General features: G+C 33.7%; 3 protein-coding genes and 1 long non-coding RNA gene across 4 annotated transcripts; 1 reads left to right on the top strand and 3 right to left on the bottom strand.

Annotated features, from left to right (window-relative positions):
• Positions 1-2,740: 2,740 nt before the first annotated feature.
• On the bottom strand, positions 2,741-3,705 carry LOC132280825 (proline transporter 1-like). Its single transcript, XM_059782581.1, has 2 exons — positions 3,381-3,705; positions 2,741-2,974 (listed from the first exon to the last, which is right to left on the bottom strand). The coding sequence occupies exons 1-2, from the start codon at positions 3,609-3,611 to the stop codon at positions 2,825-2,827; spliced, it is 381 nt and encodes a 126-aa protein (XP_059638564.1). The 5' UTR covers positions 3,612-3,705; the 3' UTR covers positions 2,741-2,824.
• Positions 3,706-4,734: 1,029 nt separating this feature from the next.
• LOC132286795 (uncharacterized) lies at positions 4,735-5,236 on the bottom strand. Its single transcript, XR_009472861.1, has 2 exons — positions 5,107-5,236; positions 4,735-4,984 (listed from the first exon to the last, which is right to left on the bottom strand). It is a non-coding gene; the product is annotated as an uncharacterized LOC132286795 (long non-coding RNA).
• Positions 5,237-5,588: 352 nt separating this feature from the next.
• LOC132281191 (proline transporter 2-like) lies at positions 5,589-6,767 on the bottom strand. Its single transcript, XM_059782918.1, has 4 exons — positions 6,613-6,767; positions 6,112-6,336; positions 5,928-6,022; positions 5,589-5,810 (listed from the first exon to the last, which is right to left on the bottom strand). The coding sequence occupies exons 1-4, from the start codon at positions 6,737-6,739 to the stop codon at positions 5,589-5,591; spliced, it is 669 nt and encodes a 222-aa protein (XP_059638901.1). The 5' UTR covers positions 6,740-6,767.
• A 5,078-nt stretch (positions 6,768-11,845) lies between these two features.
• LOC132285533 (probable galactinol--sucrose galactosyltransferase 2) lies at positions 11,846-17,088 on the top strand. The gene is made up of 14 exons (XM_059787722.1): positions 11,846-12,460; positions 13,531-13,793; positions 13,902-13,992; positions 14,100-14,148; positions 14,266-14,357; positions 14,451-14,546; positions 14,631-14,750; positions 14,841-15,251; positions 15,354-15,495; positions 15,697-15,764; positions 15,895-16,029; positions 16,122-16,348; positions 16,441-16,529; positions 16,613-17,088. The coding sequence occupies exons 1-14, from the start codon at positions 12,033-12,035 to the stop codon at positions 16,892-16,894; spliced, it is 2,493 nt and encodes an 830-aa protein (XP_059643705.1). The 5' UTR covers positions 11,846-12,032; the 3' UTR covers positions 16,895-17,088.
• The last annotated feature ends 452 nt before the right edge of the window (positions 17,089-17,540 follow it).

Raw genomic sequence — 17,540 nt, 5'->3', positions numbered from 1 at the left:
TTGCTTGTGTGTGATTTTTTTTAAGCCAATTGTGTGTGTGAAACCCTAGCAACCGGTATCAGAGCTATGGCGGCAACTATTACAGATGGAAAGTGCGTGGTCGAGAAGTTTGATGGAAAAAAGAACTTCAGTCTTTGGCAAGTTCGGATGCGGGATTTATAGATTCAGCGTGGTCTAGAAGACGCGTTGGGTAAGCAACTAGGAAAGACAGAAGATGCAGATTGGGTGAAGATCAACCTGAAGGCAATGAGTGCAATTCGATTAACATTGGTAGATGATATTGTGTATGATGCGATAAAAGAAGATTCAGCAGTGGACATATGGAAGAAGTTGGAGAATATGTATATGAGAAAGAATCTCACCAACAAGTTAGTTTTAAAGCAAGAGTTGTATTCCTTTAAAAGAAAAGATGGGGTAAGCCTTCAACAACAGTTTGGTGAGTTCAACAAAATTATTTGTGATTTGTCTAACATTGATGTCAAGCTAAGTGATGAGGATAAAAAAATTATTTTGTTAACGTCTGTACGCTATACCTATAAGTATTTATTCAATACTTTGCTTTATAGGAGATATACTATGTTAGATGGAGAATTACGAAGACAGAATGGAAGCCTGTTTCGAGATCCACTAGAATAAATAATCAAGAACAACAAGAGAAGGAAGAAGTCTTGACAATTGTAAGAGCATCGGCCTTTATCCCAAAAGTAAGAAGAGTTCAATTTGGTGATGCAAAAGTAGATTCTAAGTCTAATTATTTGAACTTGGAATTTGCTAAGAATAGATGAATGTAATGGTGCGATGAAGAACGACAAGAAGAAGAATGATGAATTTAAGAAAAGGTAGAGATTGTTAAAGTGTTTCTCAATTTCATCATAGTGCTTTATTTGAGGTGAGGAAATATTTAGTTAAGGTGCAGCTATGAATTTTGATCACCTGTTAATTATATTTGGAGTGTTCAAACTTGCGGACTTTGGCTACTACCAAAGTTGAACTGGTTCAATTAGGGTTGTACCGGTTCAACTTGGACAGCCAGTTATTGGAAACTACAACAAACAGTTTCCTAATTGGTTGGAAGACTGGAAAAAAGTGAAAGATTTGGGGAAGAGGTTGTACATCTATTTTAGAGTTGGAAACTATATGGTAACTCCTTGTAGGTGTTGGAGATTGATATGGTAACTGCTTGTAGGCAAATTAATCCTTGTCCAACATGAATTTGAGTTTGAAAACTCTATAAATAGATATGGGTATGAGAGAGAAAATTGTATAGAGAAAAAGAGAGTTGAGATTGTGTGAGAGATAATAGTGTGTAATCAAGTTTTTAAAATAAAATTAGTCGTTCTTCTCCCGTGGACTAGGCAATTTGTCAAACCACGTAAATCTCATTTTTTGCTTGTGTGTGATTTTTTTTATCTTTTATATTTGCCAATTGTGTGTGTGAAACCCTAAAAATTTGAGCCACAAAACTCAACAAATTAAAGGAACATGTTTTTGTGGGACAAAGGGAATAATAAAGTAATGGATAACGCGCTTATCTTCTGACCGAAAAGATTAAACCATTGAGTAGAACTGCATACTCATTAGTATTAATTTATATTTTCTATTATGTCTATCCAGGTGGGATGTGAGACAAGAACACACCTCTAACGAGAAATTGTTAAATGGTCCTCAACCATTTGACACTTGGTGGACTAATTTAATGAAAACTAATGTTTAGAATTCTTTGTAATATATTAATACACTCTTATGGCGCCATTTTCTTAATCGGAGTGTTTGAATGGAACTGGTTCACCAAGTGTCAATGGTCCAGGACTTCTAATAATTTCTCCACCTCTAACACTTAACAATATCAAATTCTCTAAAACCCTCATGTGTCTCTTGCATGAGAGACTAAAAATACCCATAACGTGCGCTAAAACATTCCTGAAAAATATTTTGCATCCAAACAAACGGAGCCTAATACTCAACTTTTAAGATTACAGCTTTCAATCAGATATTCTATATCTAGAGGGTGACTAATATCTACATTCACAAATTCTTGTAATTTTCAATTTTCTCTGGAATTGATTAGTGTTTTATATGACTATAGTGCACACTAGATGAACTCCAAAATTGTTGGGATTTTGGCAAAATTTTATTGGTTGAATGATAAAATTATGGTAGTCAACTGTTTGGTCGTGTGAATGACTTAATGCGTAAGTTGAGGGTTTGATAAGGTAATAAGTAAACTTTAAGCGAAGAAATTGATAAGGAATGAATTTCTTTGTGCCAGCAATAAGTCAGTTATCCAAAAGCGGCAACTTTGTCCTATAAATTAGGTAATGAGACAAACGAAAGAAGCGTGATCCTTTAGTGATTCCTATGAGATTCTTCAGCAAGATATTCTGATCAAGAGGGTAAGAGTCAGAATAAAATTATTAGGAATTTTTCCTGAGAACGTTCGGTGAGCTTTTCTTCATTTGGCAGGTGACGTTTGATTGTGAGAAGAGTGATTATCTCCTAGAAGAACCAAAACATTCTTTAATTTGTAATCTTCTTCTATATAGTGATACCATCATCATCACCTGTGGACGTAACCCTATTTGTAAGGATGAACCACGTATAAATCTTGTCTTGTGGTGTATTTTTTTTCATCTTTATTCATATCTTTCTGTTATAGAATTTTCCATTTTTGTGTGTATATATGTTTGGATTTTTGTTTCTACCTAACATATTGGTATCTTCCGCTGTGCCGAACCTGCTACATTGCCTAAAAAAAAAAAAAAACAGATCTTCAACATCTTCAACATTTCTTCGTAATATCATTGTATTCAATCAATGTTTGTGGTCATGTATCTGCAAAGAAATGATATTCTCTAACATTGTTAATAATGGATTTGAAAGCAGATATTGTAGTTGCTACTGCAAGGAGAGAAAACAAGAGAATGATTATCCAATGCCACATTTTTTTCTCTATTCTCGCCGTCTTTCCCTTAACCTGTGAAGTGAGAAATAAGCACATGTTAAGTTCTGTCTTTTCTAATTCTTCTATACTCTACGTGTAGTTCAGTTTTATGAGAACAGAGAAAACTGTATTAAAACTCTGATTTGTTCAGTTTTTTGGAAACAGTTTTCTAAAAACTCGGTTATAAAAAGGTCTATTTTCAAATAGCTGTCTTTTATAATTTTTTACAAAAACAGTTTTATGATTTTGGAGATCTTGAGAACTATCTTCTGAAAACTAAACCAAGTAATTAAGTCCTTGTTTGGTTGTAGTTTTCTAAAAATTCAATAAAAAAAAGTGGGTTTACCAGTTTTTGTTTTCTGAGTTCTTACAAACTATTTTCAGAAAACTAAACCAAACTTACTTTATGTTTTCACAATGCAACATGATGTTGAATTACCTTAAGGAAGATCATGCTTGGGAACATGAAGGTGAGAGGCACAAGTGTGAATGATCCAAACAAGTTCACGAAGTCCCCCATGAACGGAAATGCTGCCGTCACCAGTGTATTTCCCGACAAGAGGAGTGCTCGCACGTAGAATAATCGTTTGATGTTTTCTCTTGAATGCATACTCTTATCAAGTTTTAGAAACTTAGTATCAAGTGCCTCATGAATTGGTGCTACAAACATCTGTAGTACATATACAAGTAAATACAAGAAAAGAAAATCATAATAGTATTAATTAGTCTCTTTAAATTGCAATACTAGTCTCAATGAAAATTACTAAATAAGAACTATAGGTTTTTTCTCAAATGATGGTTATTGGACCATAAGGTTTAGTATCGCATACTCAAAACTCTTTTAGTAATGTTTCGTAGTTTACCTTAATGTCATGTTTGGGAGCAGACCCGCAACTTGAATTTAGAATTGAACAAAATGAAGTTCAAAGTTTAAACTGAATTTTATCTAATTCCAAAACTCTGATTTGGTGCTTCCAAACGTGAAATTCTACTTTAGTTTTGGAAACAATAAAACAGATTTTAAAAAATGAGCTGTTTTAAGCGTTTTCTTCACTCTCTCATTCTTACAATTGGATGAACAGATTCTTGTGTTAGTAGGAGTATTAAGTATATGAGCTAGCTAGAAAGACGGCCCGTGGGCCGGCATATTTTTTGGGCCGATTCTCTATCAAAGACTAATTTCTGCCCATACCTATGGGTCCTTAAGGCCGGGCTTATGCTATCTCATTCAAAGCTCAATCTGACCTTCAGACTAGACCTTAATGGGCCGACTTTAGACCAGCTAGCCCAGCACAAAAATAAAGAAATTATTGGGCATATGGAAGTACAGTGAGTATTCATTGTACAAGAACGTTATATTATTAAGATATTTGACCCCAACATTGAAAACATTTATATAGTAAAAATAAATCTTTTTTGAGATCTTTTTTTATATTAACTAAAAAAATAGTATTTTACACGTGAAAAGGCTCAAACTTGGGACAAACCACGTTGATACATGCTCTTTTTTATATTTCTCCATCAAACCTCCTCTTACTTTCATCAAGACTATGGCATGAAACTAGGCACCTTTCGTGTAATTAAATCAAACTAACCCAACATCAAATATTTAAATATCTAATAATCTAAACGCATGTGTTTAGATTAATAAATTGGATTCACCCACTTTACACATGGCTTTAAATTTTAAAGTTAGACAACTCATACTGGTTTTAGGAAAGTCAACGTCAATCCTCAGTCAAATAAAAATAGTCGAAATTGTCTAACTTTCCAATTCCAAATTATTTATAAAAATTACCCAAAAAAAAAAAAAAAAAGAAAACTTACATGTTGAGAGATTATAGATTGGACCAAGACTGCTAAGTTAATGAGGACTTTGATCCATTTGGGCCCACCTAACTCTTTGGGCAGGTAATCAGATACCGTTGAACCATAGGCCCAATATCCTGCTACACTCACACCATAATAAACTGCAAGGCCCACTGTGTATTGTACATATAATGCATTCCTCATGTTCACAGTTGCAGGACTGCGAAGAGTTGACTGCACGCACATAATAGAAACAAAATTACTATAACATATTATATTGATTGTATATATCTATATATATATATATATGAATTTTATGTTCACATATTATCTATACATATATTGCTCTTAATTACCTGTATCTCCAATAGTATACCAGAGGTGTTGCAAACTATGATAGCTGAAATTGCACCAAATGCATTGAATACTTTGCTCACTTTGCTTCCTCTGATCTCATAATCTCTGTTTTCTTGGGATTTTCCTTCAAAAAAATAAATTTGAATATATTATTAAACAGAAGTGTACATCATACGTGCATATAAAATTGTCCTATACTACAAGTTTAACCATGATGCTCATATTTTGTATACATAAAGTTATTCTATATGACGGATCCTCTCTGGTGTCTTTTTGACCGTGTGTCTATTTTGTGCGTTTCAATCAATAGTGCAACACTCGATAACGCAACAATTTTAAATTATTAATGTAATAACGACGTAATGATGGTGTAGTATTGCAACACAATGTGATTTAAGGTGTTAAATTCTTAGACATTTAAAGTATTGACATGATAAAATTGATAATGATATTATCGGCAATATATAATGAAAATAATCGATCAAAATGGCCGGCTTGAAAGATCAATATACCTACCATCTTTTACTAAAGCAACCAAAAGGATGACAATGTAAGAGAAGGTGAGGACAGTGGTGGCTCCCAACCACCTTCTCATCGCCGATATCGTCGGAACCAGAAATGAGAACATGAAATAGGTCACTCCTGTTATGGTGATGAAATATTGGAGTCTTATGGGATTGTCACTCAGCTCTGCATTGATTTCCTGTTTGCAGTGAAAAAAAAAAAAAAAACATCTTGTATTCATTGACTTTATATATATATATAAACAAGAATAAACCATGACCTAATTTTGATTATATATGTAACTTACTCATCATACCTTTAGTGCTTTCCCTCCAAGAAGTATGAATCCCATGTTCCCAAGAAGAAGGGTCAAGAATTGGAAAACCCATGTGATATAAAACATTTCTCTTCCTTCACAAAAAAATTATATATATATATCAGTGACTAGCTATTGTATATACATATATATGTGGATGTGGCTGTGGCTGTGAGAAGCTCACCATAAAGAAAGCCCATGAGGTCTCTGTATCTGATGAATCTTTGGCCATTGATGAAGTGAAATCCAGCCAGGAGCCAGTTAGCATAGGCAGCCAAGAACCCAACAACAAACAAGCATATGATACCCCATGTCCAACCCAGAGGCGCCAACATGAGAGTCGAAAAGCTCAATATGTATCCACAGTTGAAGCCTGTCACTAGCAGCAAACCTACTTGTTGCCATGAATCTGCAAGTTTACATCAAAGTCACTTTCCGAAAGCAAAAATCCAAGAAAACCCAAATGGAGTAAGGGCTTGCTTAGTTCAATTTTCTGTTTTTCGAGAATTGAAAATAAAAACAAACGTACAAAAATCTGTTTAGTCGAACACTTTCTAAGTTTTTTGAGTTCTGAACCAAGCAGTCCAAAACTCTGTCTCTCTCTCTATATATATATTATAACTAGGAATAACATAAGATGAATATTATATTGATGGTGTTGTTGAGGAAGAGAGAAGAAACAAACCATGGCCAATGGTGTGAGCAGAAGTGAGGACATGTTCATCATGAATTTGACCAGCTTTAGCCGGACCTGGTTCATCAACACTTGGAGCTTCTATGTTGTTGCTGTTGTTCTTTCCTTGTATTTTCATGTCTAATTGAGAGACATGTAGATCTCAGAAACAATCAAGGGCTTTTATTGATAATTAAATAATCATGAAGAGATCTAGATCATGGTAGTGGCAATCAACTACCACTTGAGCCCCTTTAAAAAAGTGATGAAGATAGAGATTGCAATATCACAGGTTGGAGACATTTACCTAAAAAAAATATCACAGGTTGGAGAGGTCATTGGACATAGATCTTGGCGTTGTCTGAGTTTGGACTTTGGACTGAGTTTTTTTTTTTTTTTGTTTACTTTGGTTAACGCTTTGGACTGAGAGTTGATTTCAAATCATGGTGTGAATTGTTGCGCAATGTGGACCCCACCGTAGAATGAAAGCATGTCAATCCTCTTAAAATTTGGATGTATTTTGATCCGAAATATTGTTTTCTAGTTCAGCCAAAGAGTGCGTGTGAAAGGCCTTGTAGCCGAGCCTTGGAGTTACTCGTACGAAGGATGGTTTTGGACAGGTGTATCTTTTTTTTTTGGGTAATTGTTTAAAAACTTTGGCTCTATTCATTTAATTTCAGAATTTCTCTTCATTTAAATTTTTTTTTTCTTTCTCAAATATAATTATATAACTATTGAAAATTTTCATAAAAATAGATAATCAATAATTTAATATAAAATTCAAAAGTATGAGTTTTCTTAATTTGTAAAACTCTGTCGCTCTCTAAAACGGTCGATAAAGTGAGTGAATGTGATATAAGGCTTCTACATTTAATTATATATAATAATAAAATAAGAGTAATTTAGCAATTTACCTATCTAAACAGGACCCTTCTCTTGCTCCCGCCTCCGTCCTCGTCCGTCCCAAACTCACTCAAATTTTCATTAATAAAAATTATCCCCATCTAAATATGCTAAACAGCCTCCCAAAATTATTATAAACTGAACAAATACTGGCAAATTGCCATTCCTAAAACTACTCCCTATTGTCTTTGAGAGCGCTGGCTTTATCATAAATATAAGAATAAATAAAGTAAGAAAGAAAGAGTGTGAGAGAGGGGAGTGATTCATGACTTTAGGATGATAATAAGAATTTTACTCCCACACATATATTTAAAAAGATAATACTTAATTATTCACCGATTAGTAATTAAGCATTAAGCATTATCGTATTTAAAAAGGCCTTAAATCACTCTATACATATCTTTCATTGACCGTTGTATTCAAATATGACCACTCTCTTTCTTTCATGAGAAAGGCACTCTTGTTATTGAATTCCCTCTTGTATTAATTTTCTAGAGAAATAAATAATCACGTGGCAACCAAGGAATTATATTATTTTTTAGCACTGGCACGCTTTTGTATCATGACAACGATCGGAGATAAGAAAAGGAAGAACATCTTTTAGGAGTGCTTAGATTTTTTATTTTATCCTTTAGAAGTGCTTCACTTAGCCGTCCGGTGAATTGTTAGGAGGCAGGGTGCTTGCTTATGGTAGTATCAAAAGGTGGAGCCCACGACTTGGATAACAATTGCAATCGTCACAAATCACAGACTTGTTATTAGTTGCTTTATCGACTTCTTGTGTTTTTTTTTTTTTTTTTTTCTTTCCAACCGCTCTTTATTGTTATATAGTAATGTTAGAAAAAAAAAAAAAAAAAATCCAGCAAATGCAACGTTTTTTTTTCTTTTCATTTTTTTCTTTTATATTTAATTTATTTTTATTGTACAATATTATTTATAAATTTGATTTTTTTAATTTAATTTTTATTTTTGAAAAAAAAATGAAAAATTTTAGTTCTTTGCCTTTTGAATATTTTTTTCTTTAAAATGTGTCAACAAATATACGAGAAAAGGCAAAATATATGTGTGTGTGTGTGTGTAATGTCTTTTTTATTTTATTGTGAGAAAATATGTAATATACTTTATATTTTATTTATGTAATTGTGAGAAAATATATAATGTCTTTTTATTTTATTTATATAAGTGTGAGAAAATATTTAATGTCTTTTTATTTATGTTAATTTAAATTTGTTACAAAAATTATTCCATTCAAATATAAAAAAGTTTTCTAAGTAATTAAAAAAATAGCCATTGAAGAAAACACAAACAAACAAAAAAATAAATATGTAATATGTGTTTTTAAATATAAAAATATTAATAAAATATTAATTAGTGATTAACCATACTGTGAAAAATCGGTAGCAACATGCTTTTGGTAGTCACATCAGCACAATTGCTAATATGGCTAGCAAGCCACATGTACATTGTTAGCTGGTATTGCTATACCAGCTGCCCTTAGATTAGATTTGTTTATTTATTTATTTAATTTTTTGGAAATGTAAAGGAAATTTATTAAGTTTATCATGGAAGAATCAAGAACCATGCTAAAGGTCATTAACCGTTACATCTTGGTTTATATAATTAAGTGTCCGATGTGATATATTTAATTATAGTCCGTGATACTTTCTCACTTTTCAAAATAAAAATGTCTTTGCATCGGAATTTTTTTTTTTCTTTTAGACTATTAAGAAATTTGGTTATGAAAAGAAAAAGGAGAAATAATACTTGCAATCGATTTTTACGCCCTAATATTTTACTTATTAAAAGAAAAAGGGTAAAATAATCCTTCAAAAACACACTGGGTCAAAATAATAAATATATTTTGCTACAATAGATGTGTGGAAGACTGGGCTTCTGTAACAGGCCCAAGTCCAGCAGAGGCTTGACTATAGCTTTTAGTTTAAATTGTTTAGGCCCAGGGTAGTCTTTACCAGTCCCACTTGCCCTAAATATCGGACTAACTAAGTAGAGCCTGTCAATGCCATTTGGGCATATAGCCCTGAACCACACTCCGGACAACCCAATACGAATTGGTCCGCTATGAGACGAAACCCCTTTCTTGCATCAGCGAGGTGTGTTGGGTCCACCTCTCGCACTATTTAATCTCATAATGGGTAACTTTTCCATCTTATATTATTAGATTGCCCCTTCTCGGAGAATTTTTATTTTCAATGATCTGAAAGCAGAATTTTCCACAACAATATAAGCATGTGTGTGACATTTCTATAGACAGACGTGTGTCCGCACAGCACACAACATACATTTGTTAACCTCAACTTTCAACTGGAGATGGGATGGATGATGATGTGGAAGTTTAGAAGTCAAAAATGATCTGCCCAATCCCATTCACTGCCATGTCATGTCACATCTCGGAGGTTATCCTATTCAGATACTTTGTTGGTATAATACGTAATTTATTATTTAATTTATCATAATTTAATGACTTATTTATATCAATATCCGTCTTCAGGACGAAGTCAATTAAGACCCCAGGGGCATATGACTCCTTGTTCTTACTCCAACCTACTATATATATAGATATATATTTTTACTATATACATATATTTATATGGTAAATTGTGCCCTTTCAAATTTTCAAATTCCTCTAATTTCTTTTTGAAAAAAAAAATTACATATATTTCCTTTTTCAGGTACATATAATTTCTAATTTTATTTCTTTTTTCAAAAATTTTCCTTTTTTACTTATGTATTGTTGCATTTTTTCCACTTCTTTCTTTTTATGGATGACATTTGTGATTATATTTAATTAAAATATTATTAATCAATATTTTGTTTCTTATATTTGTAAGAATATATTTTTTTTACAATACTTATTTAACATATTATTTTACAACTATTTTTTTTCTTGTTTGCCTTTTGATTTAAAAAAATTATCTGTCATATTTGTTTATTTACTTTTTTTTTTTTTATCAATAAGTGCATTGTGCCTCATCTGAAATAAAATTTTAGCTCCGCCCTCTGAGTCCGTTACATAGTGACCGCAAATGATACCGTCCCAAATACCGCGATTGCGAACTATAGTTCCCGCAAGTCAATTTCTTGTCTTATTTTCACATGAATACGTATATAACCTCAAAAAGAATCAAATACATCTTAGAATTAACACAATTAATCATATTGCCTTATTACTTAATATTAAATAAAAATGCTAATAATTATTATTTTAAAATTAAAATTTTAATTTTTTAATCATAAGGGGTTGATTCAATTGGGTAAGAAATATCAGGTTGAAAGATTGACTCTTCTTGAATGCAAACAATTCTTTAAGTGGGTGTGTGAATATCGACTAGGAAAAAAAAAAAATTTAACTTTGAAATCCATTTCAATCTAAAGCAAACACTCACCAAATTAAGAAGCACATTAAATTCAAAGGAAGTGAATACCACAAAGGTTAATTTCATAATTTTAAAATAATAATTATTTGTATTTTTATTTAATATTAAATAATAAAATCAATTTTGTCTTTTCACAACCCATATGAATATGGGTTGACAAGATAACTTTTATTTGTTCTGAGAGATTATTTAATTCGGTTGGGATTATATAATTTATATACATATTAATAAAGGGGTTATGATTTTACACCATTTTATTGTCCTAAATATTATCTCCAATCCTTTTACAAATGAAAAATCAATCCATCCACTAATTACGACTCTCATGGATTCATTTTTGTTACACACTGAAGATAAAAAGCTTGGAATAATAAGTAAAAAAAACAAAAAAGTAATAACGCTATGAAAAAGCAAATCAAATTAAAAAAGACTCGCATTGAATTTAGAGGTAAATAGATGAGAATATCACTTTAAGTATAAATTAACTTTTAAGTATAAAAATATTATAATTTCGGATCTTATCCAGATCTAAATATCTTTTTTTTTGCAAAAAATATCTTTCTACTTTGCAAAAAAATATCTTTCAATATTATATTTTGAAAAGTGATCCATATTATATTTATATGGTTCAGTCTAACACTGTCATTGCATTGAATTTAGCGGTAGTAGAATAATTCCAACTTTCAAACAGGAAAAAAAAAAAAAAAAAAAAAAAAAAATCATAATACCAAAATACAACCGTGAATTTCTTATTTTATGAATATAATCTCAATAATTTTATTAATAATGATTAATACACAAAATTGTAGTGACCGCCTACCCAAAATAAAAATAAAAAAAGTCTCTCTCTATTGTCGTTCTTTTCTTTTTTTTTAATTCCACCCTAAATCACATAAAATAAGAACAGGAATTGAAAGAAACGAGAGCAAGAGTAAGAGTAAATTAAAAAACTGGAGTCGAAGCTAGAACCTGAGTCAGAGCCGGAGCAAGAGCAAATTGAAAAACGAGAGCCAAAAAAAATATTGTAGAATTAAGTTATAAACAGAGCCCGCTCGTGATAGACACCGTTGAGAAGTCCGTTGACAAGTCTTAGGCCCCATCACCACTTTCTCTCTCTACACATAGTTCTGTAAAATGACACCGCTCTCGAAAATGTTTTCAACTATAAATACCGCTTGTTGTTTCGAGAGATTAACAAAGCTGTCTTCATATTACTATCTTCCCAATTCAAAATCTAATTTTTTTCGGGCTTTGAGTTCTCAATTTCCTCATAGGATTTGTTTGGCCATTAATTGTTCGTCACACAAAGCTCTGCATAGCTTAGTCGGAGAGGTTTGGTCTAAGACGAATTCGAATTCGAATTCATCAAGACAGGCTCAAATGACGGTCACCGCCGAGCCGTGTGTCACCGACGGTTGCCTCACGGTGAACGGCAAGGTCGTGTTGACCGGTGTTCCGTCGAACGTTTCAGTTTCTTCTTCGCCGGCTTGTGGGTCAGCTTTCTTGGGTGCCACTTCACCCACCTCCAGTTCTCGTCATGTATTCACTCTCGGAGTTCTTCAGTTAGTTCCTTCCTCTCTGTCTCTCTATATATATATGTGTGTGTGTGTGTGTGTATGAGCTCTGTTTTCCTAATTTGGCATGGTTGGCGAGAAATCATAGAGAAAATTTGGAATGTTACAAAATCAATTTCACAACCGGACTTGTTACGCTGTTCTAATCCGAAATTTTGATTCATTTGGCAGCCAAATGGGTTATATCTCATGGATATATTTTCCCGGGAAACAATTGTCTATGTTTTTTTTTATCCCTAAATTTTCGATTCGTTTTAGTACATTTTCTGGGTAGCTTAATGGGTTTTATCCCATGGAAATATTTTCCCGGGAATATTTTGTGTTACTTTACTAAATGGCTCTAAAGCTCTCTAAAATCGATTCGTTTTAGTACATTTTCTGGGTAGCCAAATGGGTTTTATCCCATGGAAATATTTTCCCGGAAAATTTTATGTTACTTCACTAAATGGATCTAAGGCTCTCGAAAATTGATTGTGTATATTGATTTACTTTATAAAAACAAAGTTCTTCAGACGATGCCCTTTTTTGTTTTTTTTGTTTTTTGTTTTTTTTTTTTTTTTCATGAGAAAGTTTTACTTCAAAATCAAAAACCATATATCAAAGTGCAATGATTATGACTCCAGTTTTATAGATTTTTATTAAAAATTAAAGAAACCATGGATATAAAGGCCCTCATAGTGTGAATTTACCTTCTTACCCTTTGTTGATGAAATGGACATTTAACTTTGTGGAAGCTAGTTCTTCATGTTGGAGGTAATTCTCACTTGACTCACAATTAGAACCCAAATTGCAATAATTTTAGTGTTGCTACTGGTTTGCCTTTTACAACATTTAGAGAACATATGGTTGAGATGGTCAGAGATTTTTCTGGTTGTCTTTGACATATTTATCATAGTATTACTTTTTATAATCTTTGGTTTTAATTAATTTTATGAGTTCTATCAAGGAATGGGTTTTTCATAAAACCTTATTCCTTCATGGTTTGGAGATAAGATTTGTGTAATGTCCTGTTTCTTCTTAATACATTTCTCTGATCTAATGTGGTGTGCCCATTACAGGGAATTCAATTTCTTGTCTCTCTTCAAATTCAAAATATGGTGGATGATACCGCGAGTTGGAAAATTGGGTAGTGAAATCCGAATGGAAACTCAAATGCTTCTCTTAGAAGCAAAGGAAGAGTCCGCCATTCACGGCGAGAATTATTCCGAGCCAACTGCAGGGAGCACATTCTACATTCTGCTATTACCTGTTTTGGATGGACAGTTTCGGTCTAGTTTGCAAGGGACTCCTTCAAACGAGCTTCAATTCTGTGTTGAAAGCGGTAAGTAGATGAAGCTATAATTATGTCATACCTACATTCTTCTTCTAAATTTTCGACACCATATCATGTTTCTTGTTCCGCTATGATCTGGTTTACGTTTTGCTTCAGGAGATGCTTATGTCCAAACCACCCAAGCGTTGGAAGCAGTTTTCATAAGCTCAGGGGATAACCCATATGAGCTGATTAAAAATTCGATCAAGTATGTGCGATATAGAATTAGTCGAGCGTCTATTCTTTGTGCACTTCTTGTCACTTTGAAGTAGTTAATGTTGAATGATCACGTTTTGTAAATGTGTTTTTGTGTAGGACACTTGCGAAGCATAAGGGTACATTTAATCACATTGAAGACAAGAAGGTACTAACATTCTATTTTCATCGTAGAATGATTATTCCATCTGTTTTTCGTCTCTGGATCCTAATTTAGTCAAAACTTTTCGAGTTATCCTAATCTTCCATGTGCTTTAATGAATAGATTCCTCCACATTTGGACTGGTTTGGATGGTGCACTTGGGATGCTTTCTACAAGGATGTCGATCCACAGGGAATCAAAGAGGGTCTTCAAAGGTACAGTGAAGAAGTCAACACATTTCGGTTTGTGAACTGAATGAAAGATGTTCAAATCTGTAACTAAGGTAAAATTATTCTACTGTTCTGCAGTTTTTCCGAAGGAGGCTGTCTACCGAAATTTTTGATAATCGATGATGGATGGCAAGAGACAGTAAATGAATTCTGCAAAGAAGATGAAGAAACAGTGTAAGTATTTTCTTTCGATAGTATCTCACCTTTTTGAAAATTAATCTGCTAAAGGCCCACTCACACTTTCTTTTTGAACATTAGGTTTGCGACTAGGTTAGTTGACATCAAAGAGAACAGTAAGTTCAGGGGCTCGGGCTCAAATGATTCCTGCATTGATCTCCATGACCATGTCAAATTTATCAAAGAGAAATACGGATTAAGGTAGGATTGAAATCTGGATGATAATTCTTTTTCATTATAAAAGCTTACCTTACTATACTTCTAATTGTAGACCATAACGATATGATATAGATATGTTTACGTGTGGCATGCTTTGGTTGGTTATTGGGGAGGGCTTCTTCCATCATCCCCGGCGATGAATAAGTACAACCCTAAGATTGAATATCCGATTCAGTCCCCTGGTAATGTAGGGAATCTTAGAGATGTTGCAATGGACAGCTTGGAGAAATATGGCGTCGGACTTATTGATCCCCAAAAGGTTTTCGATTTTTACAACGATCTCCATAGCTATCTTGCTGGCAGTGGCATAGACGGAGTTAAGGTGGACGTTCAGAATCTCATAGAAACCTTAGGCTCCGGACATGTGGGGCGCGTCCAGCTGACTAAACAATATCAGCATGCGCTTGAAGAATCTGTTGTTAGGAACTTCAAAGACAATAACCTTATTTGCTGCATGAGTCACAACAATGATACCATTTACAGGTTTGGCTAGTCTTTATATTCTGAAATATCTATCACCATTTACGTGGAGTTAGAAAGTAGTTAGAAAGTAGCTTCTGATCGAGTTGTGTACTGCATTGTCAGCTCAATGAAGAGTGCGGTTGCAAGAGCATCAGAGGATTTCATGCCAAGGGAACCAACTTTTCAGACCTTGCATGTTGCTTCCGTGGCTTTTAATAGTCTTCTTCTTGGGGAGGTTGTGGTGCCGGATTGGGACATGTTCCAGGTATGATATCATGAACTGATTCATCTTTATTCTCCTTCTCTATCGGCAATTAATAAAAATTGTAGTTTTGCTGCGTTGTGACGATAATTTAAGGTCGCCTAGTTTTGGTTGATCCTTACTGAAGCACTCTACTTGCAAAATTCTATATTTATATTAGACCATTCTAAACTTGACCAAGTGTTTTTTCGTTCTTTATTTCAGAGCAAACATGTCACAGCTGAGTTCCATGGTGCAGCAAGAGCAGTGGGTGGGTGTCCTGTGTATGTCAGGTGAGCTATACTAGCGAACAATTGATTTTACATCTTTTCCTGCACAACATCATTTTAGGGTTAAATGATTAATTATGTAGTATTATTGCGGTCAAAGAAATATCATTGAGGATTTCTTGTATAATTGTAGTGACAAGCCAGGCACACATGACTTCAAACTACTCAAGAGGCTAGCATTGCCGGATGGTTCTGTCCTTAGAGCTAGATATGCAGGTAGACCTACTCGAGATTGTTTATTCACCGATCCAGTCATGGATGGAAAAAGGTAAAATACTCTCTTCTTTCTCAGAAAATGAATGAATAAATAGATAACAAAGTAACTATAAACATATTGCTGACAATGTCGATTTACTGCAGCTTGCTGAAGATTTGGAATCTGAACAAGTTATCTGGGGTAATTGGTGTTTTTAATTGCCAAGGAGCAGGAAATTGGCCATTGAAACAGGGAGCTGAAGATGTTAGCCACCAAGCATCTACAGGTTCACTAATCTCGGGTCGTGTGAGTCCCCTTGACGTTGAATTTCTTGGAGAGATTGGTGGTGACAATTGGAGTGGGGATTGCGCAATATATGCATTCAACTCAGGTTAACTTATAATTTAATTTTTCTTTTGTCTAGACTGTTTGACTCTGGTACCAATTCATCTAACATAACCATTAAACTCTCTCATATTCCAGGATCTCTGTCTAGGTTACCTAAAGAAGAAAACCTTGAAGTGACTTTGGATACACTACAATGCGAAATATTTACCATCTCACCAGTTAGGGTCAGTAAACAGGCCGCCTCTTATTTCCCTTGTGCATTCTCTTTCTATCTAGTCTAACACTAACCTCGATATTACACTAGCAGGTTTTCAATCAAAATATTCACTTTGCTCCAATTGGATTGGTTGATATGTACAACTCTGGAGGAGCCACTGAAGGTCTAAGTTGCACCCTTGAACCTTCAGGATGCAAAATAAAGGTCAAAGTGCGAGGCTGTGGTCGTTTTGGAGTGTATTCTAGCAAAAAACCGAACTGTTGTATGGTGGACATGGAGACGAAGGAATTCGCGTATGATGCCAAGGATGGACTTTTAACTGTTAAACTTGAAGGTGGATGCAATATAAGAGAGATTGAATTTTTGTATTGAAGTCTATACAAAAGTGATTGTATTCTCGAGGAGTTTATAATGTAAGAAGCTCAATAAGTTCATTTTGTACCAACTAGAGGTGGCTCCTATGTGTTTGTTACGAAAGATAGGTGTCAAGTAGCATGAAAGATGTATAGCTTTGAGCAGCGTATATCATGTATTATTCATTTCAATCCATTGGTTCTTTCCACAAATGGGAAATGTCTTTGTTTGGTTCTTGGTGGTGTTTCATGGATGTGGATGATGTTTCGAAGTTTACTTGAAAAAAACATATCAGCAGCCAACAGGTATATCTAAACTTCAAAAAAACATATCAGCAGCCAACAGGTATAGCTGGTGAATCTCTTCCGATTGAAACTCTTAAGCCAATTCCTTAGCATTTTCTTGCTGCTCTGTTGATGGTACTTTTATGGTGCCCACCTATAAACAAGTGTTTTATGAAAAATAGCACGGGGGAGAGTACCGAATACTGGTACATTCTTTACTAAAAGTTTATCGACAGTTTATAACCTTCATTACAAAAATTTACACTAAGCCTTTCATTGCGCATACCAACCCTTATATTTGCACTTGCAATGGACAGTTCTAACATTTTGATATTTCACTAGGTGGTAATTTGTATTCAAAATTTGATTACTCTTTTGCT

The sequence above is a fragment of the Cornus florida genome, unplaced genomic scaffold (assembly GCF_030987335.1).
Source record: "Cornus florida cultivar Cherokee Brave unplaced genomic scaffold, ASM3098733v1 CherokeeBrave_3.0.0_Hap2_Chr11, whole genome shotgun sequence".
NCBI lineage: Eukaryota > Viridiplantae > Streptophyta > Magnoliopsida > Cornales > Cornaceae > Cornus > Cornus florida.
Note: the sequence above shows the minus strand (reverse complement) of the source record. Positions and strands in the feature narration are given on the sequence as shown.

What these genes read in the sequence shown, in the direction of transcription:
- LOC132280825 (XM_059782581.1), bottom strand. Translation starts at nt 3,611, where the DNA reads ATGTTTGTAGCACCAATTCATGAGGCACTTGATACTAAGTTTCTAAAA. An exon ending in CAAGCATGATCTTCCTTAAG is followed by an intron (nt 2,975 to 3,380) that starts GTAATTCAACAT and finishes CTCACTTCACAG; the next exon opens with GTTAAGGGAAAGACGGCGAG.
- LOC132281191 (XM_059782918.1), bottom strand. Translation starts at nt 6,739, where the DNA reads ATGAAAATACAAGGAAAGAACAACAGCAACAACATAGAAGCTCCAAGT. An exon ending in TGCTCACACCATTGGCCATG is followed by an intron (nt 6,337 to 6,612) that starts GTTTGTTTCTTC and finishes GTAAACTTGCAG; the next exon opens with ATTCATGGCAACAAGTAGGT. An exon ending in TTGGAGGGAAAGCACTAAAG is followed by an intron (nt 5,811 to 5,927) that starts GTATGATGAGTA and finishes CACTGCAAACAG; the next exon opens with GAAATCAATGCAGAGCTGAG.
- LOC132285533 (XM_059787722.1), top strand. Translation starts at nt 12,033, where the DNA reads ATGACACCGCTCTCGAAAATGTTTTCAACTATAAATACCGCTTGTTGT. An exon ending in TTCACTCTCGGAGTTCTTCA is followed by an intron (nt 12,461 to 13,530) that starts GTTAGTTCCTTC and finishes TGCCCATTACAG; the next exon opens with GGAATTCAATTTCTTGTCTC. An exon ending in CGGATTGGGACATGTTCCAG is followed by an intron (nt 15,496 to 15,696) that starts GTATGATATCAT and finishes TCTTTATTTCAG; the next exon opens with AGCAAACATGTCACAGCTGA.